Genomic DNA, 8,965 nt, shown 5'->3' on the forward strand with positions numbered 1-8,965 from the left:
CCAATTTAAATGCATTCTAATTTTTTTAATTTTAAAATTTATTTTTATTAGTGTGTAATATCTTTTAAATACGGTATATAATTATTAATTTTATAATTTTATATTTTTATTTTAGTTAAAATTTCATAGTTTAATTAAAATTATTTAAAATAATTAAAAGATAATTTAAGTTTAAATTAAAATAAAATCAAATATTGAGGTGATAAAATTTATATTAAGTTTTAAATCAAATTTTATGACATATGATTCTATAAATACTTATATGATATTTTATAATATTTAAAATAAAATAAAATTAAAACTAAGCATAAGAGATATTCTTATTATCTTTTCAGCATGAGAAATGATGTGCCTTGACAATTATTTACACAATATAATTTTCAGTTATACTACACATATATGTCTTTTTAATTTACAAGTCATACAAGTTGGGCCAAATTCAACGGAAACTACACTCACCCACAGAAGCGTGTTAACACGCGCATCACGTTTCCAAAGCACTCATTCACCATTATGAACGACTTTTCTTCTTCTTCCTCGATGAAAACCACAATTGTCATTTTTTCTCCGCGTTTCTCCTCCTCCTCCTTTTCTTCCTTCTTCTTCTCCTCTTTCTTTGTGTTTCTCCTCCTTTTTATTTGCGTGTTTCATCTTCATCGTCGTGTTTCTCCTCCTTCTTCTTTTGATTTTACAACATTATATATTTTTTCTTCTTTATTTAATTTTTTCCTCCCAAAAAGAATTATGAGAATATGAAATAAGAAGATGAAGAAGAAGAAACAGCAGAAGATGAGGAGGAGGAAGAGGAAGAGTTCTGAATTATGCAGAACTTATCAGAATAAAAATACACCAAAATATCTTCGTTTTACACCCAAATTTACTGTAAATACAGAAATGAGTTATGCTACGTATACACTAAAATCAGCCACCAAAGTCAACCATCAGTATAAAATACATACTGGAATACAAATATACATTGAAAATAAATTAAAACACACATGTATTTATACACAAATACATTGGTGGCTGATTTTAGTGTACAAATAGCATTTTTGTACAGAAAAATATTTCCTCTAATGCTGCATTTTTTTCTTCTTCTTCTTTTCTTTATTTCTTTCTTTCTTTTAGTTAAATGAATGTAAGTTTATCCTCTTCCAAGTAATTTTGCAGAATTATGTGTTTCCTCTTCTTCTTTGTTTGATTTTTTATTTTTATTTTTGTTAAGAGAGTAAAACAAGAAGAAATTTGAAAAGGTAAAACAAAAAACGAAAAGATGAATAAGAAAAAAAAAGAAGAAGATGGTAATGATGATGAAAAAAAGAAGAAGAAGCAACAGGAGATGAGAAGGAGGAAGAGGAAGAGTTTTGAATTATACATAACTTATCAGAATAAAAATACACCAAAATATCTTCGTGTTACACCCAAATATATTCGTTTTACACCCAAATTTGCTGCAAATACAGAAATGAGTTATGCTATCTGTACACTAAAATCAACCACCAAATTCAGCCACTAGTATAAAATACATACTGGAATACAAATATACATTGAAAATAAATTAAAACATACATATATTTATACACAAATACATTGGTGGCTGATTTTAGTGTACAAATAGCATTTTTGTACAAAAAAATATTTCCTCTAATGCTGCATTCTTCTTCTTTCTTTCTTTATTTCTTTCTTTCTTTCTTTCTTTCTTTTAGTTAAATAAATGTAAGTTCATTCTCTTCCAAATAATTTTGCAGCATTATGTATTTCTTCTTCTTTTTTGTTAAATTTTTTTGTTTTTATTCTTGTTAAAAGAGTAAAACAAGAAGAAACTTGAGAAGGTAAAACAAGGAAAAGATGAATAAAAAAAAAGAAAAAGAAGATGGTGATTATGATGATTAAAAGAAGAAGAAGAAGCAACAGAAAATGAGGAGGAGGAATAGGAAGAGTTACGAATTATACAGAACTTATCAGAATAAAAATACATCCAATTATCTTCATTTTGCACCCAAATATCTTCGTTTTACACCCAAATTTGCTGCAAATATAGAAATGAGTTATGTTACGTGTACACTAAAATCAACCACCAGTATAAAATACATACTTAAATACAAATATACATTGAAAATAAATTAAACCACACATATATTTATACATAAATACATTGGTGGCTCATTTTAGTATACAAATAACATTTTTGTACAAAAAAATGTTTCCTCTAATGCTGATTTTTCTTCTTCTTCTTCTTTTCCTTATTTCTTTCTTTCTTTTAGTTAATGAATATAAGTTCACCATCTTTCAAGTAATTTTGTAGCATTATGTGTTTCTTTTTCTTCTTCTTTGTTTGATTTCTTTTATTTTATTCTTGTTAAGAGAGCAAAACAAGAACAAACTTGAGAAGGTAAAACAAAAAGAAAAAGATGAATAAAAGAAAAAAAAGAAGAGGATGATGATGATGAAAAAAAAAGAAAAGGATGATGATGATGAAAAAAAAGAAGAATCAGCAGAGGATGAGGAAGGGAAAAAGGAAGAGTTTTGAATTATACAGAACTTATCAGAATAAAAATACACCCAAAATTTTTAAAAATACACCTAAATATTTTCGTGTTGCATCTAAATTTGCTGTAAATATAAAAAAATATTTCCTCTATTACTACATTTTTTCTTCTGAATTGAACTACACCTCAGCCACTTGATTGGATTCAAAACAATAAAAGGAGGAGAATACTTGTAAAGACTTGTATAAGAAAAATGCTTGTATGTGGAGAACAAATTGCTCATCAATACCACAGAGGGGCTACAAAATATACCTAAAATACATCATATTAAAACAAGTATAAACTATAGAATGCAAATAGAACTATAAAATCATCATAAAAAATAACAAAAATTAGATTCAAGAATCATCATTAAGCAGAAACTAAAACACAATTCAACTAAAAGAATAAGACAATTTACCCTGAGTGAGATGAAAAGTTATAAACTGTAAATACACCCAAACTTTTCTAAAATACACCCAAATATTCCTGATTTACACCCCAAAGTCTGATATAAAATACAAAAAAATCATCAGAACTAGTACATCAGATTTAATTCAAAGAAGGAACAATGAACAACAAATTTCATAGGCAAGGTTCACGCATTATTCAGCTACACAATCATAAACTACTAATTGGATTCAAATTCAGATTCAATTATTAACTGAAATTAAACCACACCTCAGGAATTTCATTGGATTCAAATTCAAAATATACTTCGCTCTGGTTCAGTTGACAATCTGAAGTTGAATCATCAATTATCTTCAAAATGATTTCAGAGCTTTATTTCAAAAATAATGAAAAACGAAAAAAACGAAGAAAGAGTACTGAGAGAGAAACTTACATAAACGGCGAAGGAGAAGGTAGAGAGAAACGCACGAAAGAGATCGAAGAGAGAAGACAAGAAAACACAGAAAGAATTCGAAAAAGAAAATGAAATCCTTTTGAAAAAGAAAGTTATATATTCGCGCGTTGATTGATTGAAAAATCTGTTAAAGAGGCATGTGAAACATACGTGCCATAAGAGGCGTGTTTTAGAGATAAAGGATATTGAGAACTTGTAAGACTTGTATAATGAAAAGGCTTGTATGTAGAGATTAATTCATAAAATTATCACATTAGATATTAACTCGCTAGTAAATTATCACTTCTACTTTTAAACGTTTAAAACTTTGATAAATCTTGAGAAAAGAATAACATTAATTTTGTATCCAGAAGAGATTGTTTCCATATAATTAAAATAGTAGACATTAAATTTATTTTGAATAGATTTGTCAAGATTTTGAATTTTTATAATTTATTTATTTTTCATAAATACAAAACTAATTTTATTTATTTATAAATAAATTTGTTAAATATTGAAATCTATCTATTTTAGTCAAATATTGAATTCTACCTATCTTAGTCAAATACTAAAATCAAATTACCTTAAATAATATTCATAAATAGTAAAATATCATATTTTGTCAAATTAGATTGAATGAAATTGTTTATATTCTTTTGCCTTCTTCAATACAAAACAAAAATAATACTTTATAGCACAAAATATTAAAATTCTATTTACTAATTAACCCCTCCCCCCCCCCCAAAAAAAAAACATTTATTAAAATATCTACCGAAACATAATCATTAAAATAATACATGTATTAGTAGATTTAGATGATAAGATCTCCTCTCTAATGGAAAAATAAAAAACAAACAAAAACAGCTAGCATATCTGTACACACACTGGCCACCACGTTGGTATCATTATCACATACACAGTTCTATTATTGAGTGGTAAGTAAGAATTGGTTAAAAAATATTAACTTGGAATGGTAGTTGGCATTGAAAGGCCATAAAAAAGGAGTAACGGTAAAAAATATATATATATAAATACAAGACGTTGCTTTCCAACATTTTTCAATATAAATATTAAGTAGATTTTTTTTTTTTGGTTTCCCACGGTATCCCCCAACCCGGCAGGTCAAGGACTAATCCGTCGCGGTACTGAGCTCCATTTAAGGGTTTGCCGCTGGCCAATGGGTTGCTGCATGCACAAGGCGGGATTCGAACCCCCGACACTTGCTTAAGCGGACTAGTGAGCTAACCACTAGACCAACCCAACTTGGTTATAAATATTAAGTAGATGAGTGGCATCAGAATGCATTGCACTCATAGATTTTCTTTTCAAAGAGGGTAAAAGCCAAAGCCTTCTTGGTGCGCCTCAAGAACTAGGGTTTTCTTAACTTTAATTTGTGTGAGCATATTTATCTATTAATTATTTCTTGTTGCTTATACATATATATCTTCACTAGATCTGGTATCTTTATTATTTAATATTTTAAATTTGATATTATTGATTATATATTTTGTGTGTTATGGTATGGATGATGAAGGAGTGGAGCTCCTTGAAGTCCAAAAGAGGTTCTAACAAAGGTTAATAGAGCTGCTAAGCTATGGATCTCAGAGTTCTACCCATGAATAAGTGTTTGTGGTAGATTTATGGCTTCCATATCTCAGGAGCTTCATTACCAATGTTTTGATCCTTATTTGGATTGAAGGGAGCTCTTCACCTTCATCTCCTTTTTCCATGTCTTTAATTTATTTTAGAAAATAAATTTTATTTATTATTATTCAGCAAGTATTTACAAGGATCTTGATAAATGATTTTCATCAATAATAAAATAAAAATACTAATAAAACATTATCAAATGATATAACTTCGAGAGGTGTATGTTTACGAACTATAGATGCAACTAAGTTTAATTCTACTTATTTCATATTTGTTGTTGCTTGTAATTACAAACCAGGATAAAATTATTTAATTTCTTCTACTATTTAATTATTTTTACAAATAAAATTCGCTTTTATAAAGTTAAAATTATTCTTGCTAGTTGCTACGGTACCTTTATTGTTGTATTTTGATGTATTCTTTTAGCAGAAAAGGATACCCTAAAATATTGTTTTAATAAAAATTATTTGAATATAATATATATATTATAATAGTAGAGTAATATTTTAATATTGGATACTTTACTTCATCAGATTTTAAATTACACCAAATAATTTTTACAGTTTTAGATAATACATTTTTCTTTAATTTTATTTGTTTATTCTAAATGACTGCATGTCTGCGGTGTTTATCCATGGATCAGATCCGATCCGCATATCTGCGGTGTTTATCCGAATCCGATCCAAAAATTGCGGATATGGATCCGATTCGCAAGGCTTTCGGATCGGATCGGATCGGATCCGCACACTAATCGGATCGGATTGCGGATTTTGTGTTGGTATCCGCATATCCGATCCGCATATCCGTGTATCCGCAAAATTAAAGAAATAAATAAATAAATATTCTTTTTATGTTTTATTTCAATTAATAATTATCATATATGTTATATTATTTTAATTTATTATTTAAGAAAAGTATGTTTAATATTATTTTAAGAGTAAACATATTTAAAAAAATAGAAAAAATAAATTTTATTGATATTTTTTTAATAAAAATAAGCCTTTAAAAATATTTTTATGTTTTGCGGATATATCCGATATCCAATCCGATCCGATCCGCAAATGTGCGGATCGGATCCAACCTTAAAAGCTACGGATATTGGATCCGATCCGATCCGATAATTTTAATGCGGATCGGATCAAATTTTTGACTATATCCGATCCGATCCGATCCGCGGACACCCCTAACTGTAGACGAAGGACAGAAACATCTCAGCCAGACAGCACTTATCTCTCATCTGACAACCAGCAACAACATTAAAAAAAAAAATTATTAAAGGCTTTTCTTAATTCTTTAGATATGTGTACGTTAAGTCAAATGGGAAGTAATTAGTTGCAAGAAAAACTTTAAAAAACAGTATTATTTTGAGGTTTAATTTATCTTTGAGGCCCTTATGTAATATTATTGTGTCTTCCAAATAAAATATATTTGACCAGGGAGGATTGCATATTTGATAATAATTTTGAATGTATACTTTTGTTGCTTAATTAATAGATATGATCAATATAAAGCTTATATGACTTTATAATTCTTGCAAATATATATGATTAGAGTGAATGAGAAATTTTAAGCTTCAATAAAAGCAATTATTGAAATTTCTTAAGTAGTACTATTGAATAATTTGTAGAAATTTTTGTAAAAAAAAAAATTAGTACGAGTTCACATACATAAGTAATTACGATGGCTGAATATAAGGATTTTTTTTTCATAATAAATTATGAAAAATATTTGTTTTTATAAAATCCGGTTTTGAGCTTTATTTACCAAAATATATATATATTTTTTATAATTAGAGCAAGTTCGTTGGACTCCCTTCGGCGAACTCTATAATATATAGAGTTCGCCGCACACTTCAACGAACTCTAGGCAAAGTTCCCACCATAAATGCCAGTTAGAGAATGAAGCTGAGCACCCGACTTTGTTTTCCACAATCATTTTGCATTGGTTGTTGATAATTTCTTTTTCTTTACAATGGCAAGAATGTTATCCATTCATTACGATGGAAAAATGGTGTATGATGAAAAAGGTTCTATCGTTTTTAGATCGAACCAACCGTTATTTATCCATCTGATAGCGGAAATCAACAGCTTAGAGTTGTTATAGAATCTGATATTATTTTCTGTGGGGATGCAAGAGACAAAGAAGGTAAAGAAAATCTACTACAGATATCCAACCGAAATAGGTGGTACGTAGTTTACTTGAACATGCTTGTGAGAAAAACTTTATGGTCTTTTGAATCAGGTATCGTTTGCATGACGACGAGGACGTACGTCTTATATGATCTTGGCACAACCACTGGACAAATGTTCATCTGTTGGAGTTATCTGTGTTCCTCGTCGATTTTGGTGGCCAAGGATCGTCTGTGGATACTGTTGACGATAGTCTGTTGAGTGGGCCTGTTAGACGAAATATCAGACGGACGATGGTAGATCTGAATATGGCTCCTGAAGGTGTACAATCAACCTGTTTCCAATACGCAAGTTGGTGTTATTATTCAATTTTCATATGCAAAACACATAATATAAAGTAAACTAGCTACACTTAAAATTTTATGACTTACGTAGAGCATCCCAATCCAGTTCAAGATACGCCTGTAATGCCTAAGACGGCCCTCGCCTCTAGCGTTGTTAGGCCAGTACTGAACCCACCTACAAATTTGCGGTAAAAGTTACATCACAAATCAGTTATATTAAACAATTAATATAATAAATTAACAAAGAATAATGCAAAAAATAAACAAAAATACCTCTCAACTAGCGGAAACCAACAAGTATCAAATCCATCAGGGCGTAGCAGAGGAATACGATGGTAGGCCCAAGACAATAGCAGGCTGATGCAACCACCTAGGTTGCGCGCACCATGATCCGTGACACGGCACATCTGGCGGTACATCCATGCCAATACAGCCGATCCCCACGACAACTTATCACATGCATCGAGGTCCTCCAGCAGGGGGAGCCACCTGATGTGCACCTAAGAGTCAGATGCATCTGGGAATAGAATATCCCCTATCAGCTGCATGATGTACCCTCTCGTGTACCTCAAGAGGCGCTCCTTAGTGGCGTCCTGCTCCAGCTCTCCGCAAACAATGTTAAGGAACCACGTGAGCTTGACAGTCCACTTTGTTTGTGGCTGTCTGTCATCCGTGCCTGGCACAACACCTAGTAACTGCTAACAAAAGTCCTCGATGGTCCGTCCCTGATGGTGCTGCTCCCAACTACCCATGCACCCGCTCACAAGATCACCATCGATCCTAAATCCCAGCTGATACGCCACGTCCTGCAGCGTGATGGTCATCTTTCCGCATGCTAGATGAAAGGTGTGGGACTCAGGCCTCCACCTCTCTATCAACGCCTGAGGCAAGTGGTCAATCATGATCGAACTCAACCATATAGGCCCCATACTCAAACCCGGCTCGTCTGAGATATAGCCTAATCGCCTCTGATGGCCTCGTCATCAAATTTCGCCTAGTGCACAAGATCCGAGGCGCCTACCAAACGGAAAGATAAAATAAAAAAATGTCAACTCTAAATAGTCCAAGTTCATTGTTTATTAATTAAAGAGAGATAAACGACAATGATATTATCGTACCACTCGATTAAGTCTGCCAGCAATGTGCTCAGCCTGATCTAATCTGTAAAGAGAATCCTCGTATCCCAATAACTGTTGCTCCATCTAACGACACTCAATTTACACAAAATAACATATACTTATCAGCATTGTTTCGTGTTAACAGGATTTGTAAACAAACGTATTTGAAAATACTAGTTATCTACCTTACTTTCACTAAAACCCTAGGCATCCCTAACAAATAAGTCACTTAACTATAACACCTTACCATACTGAGCTTTACGCTTAAGTCGTAAAACAAAGGTGGTGTGATATTACGACCTCTAAATAAAATGTGTACATATAATAGTAGAAGAATTATAATATGTTAGGA

At 31.1% G+C, this 8,965-nt stretch overlaps 1 protein-coding gene and 1 long non-coding RNA gene across 2 annotated transcripts; one reads left to right on the forward strand and one right to left on the reverse strand.

Moving 5' to 3' along the window:
- The first annotated feature begins 4,454 nt into the window (after positions 1 to 4,454).
- On the forward strand, positions 4,455 to 6,560 carry LOC112802295 (uncharacterized). Its single transcript, XR_003202300.2, has 2 exons — positions 4,455 to 4,767; positions 4,907 to 6,560. It is a non-coding gene; the product is annotated as an uncharacterized lncRNA (long non-coding RNA).
- Positions 6,561 to 7,329: 769 nt separating this feature from the next.
- On the reverse strand, positions 7,330 to 8,319 carry LOC112803879 (protein MAIN-LIKE 1-like). The gene is made up of 5 exons (XM_025847330.1): positions 8,244 to 8,319; positions 8,063 to 8,171; positions 7,769 to 7,984; positions 7,583 to 7,670; positions 7,330 to 7,485 (listed from the first exon to the last, which is right to left on the reverse strand). The coding sequence occupies exons 1-5, from the start codon at positions 8,317 to 8,319 to the stop codon at positions 7,330 to 7,332; spliced, it is 645 nt and encodes a 214-aa protein (XP_025703115.1).
- Positions 8,320 to 8,965: the final 646 nt, after the last annotated feature.

Source organism: Arachis hypogaea, chromosome 5, assembly GCF_003086295.3.
Source record: "Arachis hypogaea cultivar Tifrunner chromosome 5, arahy.Tifrunner.gnm2.J5K5, whole genome shotgun sequence".
Classification (NCBI taxonomy): Eukaryota; Viridiplantae; Streptophyta; class Magnoliopsida; order Fabales; family Fabaceae; genus Arachis; species Arachis hypogaea.

What these genes read in the sequence shown, in the direction of transcription:
- LOC112803879 (XM_025847330.1), bottom strand. Translation starts at nt 8,319, where the DNA reads ATGACCATCACGCTGCAGGACGTGGCGTATCAGCTGGGATTTAGGATC. An exon ending in TCTTGTGAGCGGGTGCATGG is followed by an intron (nt 8,172 to 8,243) that starts GTAGTTGGGAGC and finishes GTGTTGTGCCAG; the next exon opens with GCACGGATGACAGACAGCCA. An exon ending in ACTGGATTGGGATGCTCTAC is followed by an intron (nt 7,486 to 7,582) that starts GTAAGTCATAAA and finishes TATTGGAAACAG; the next exon opens with GTTGATTGTACACCTTCAGG.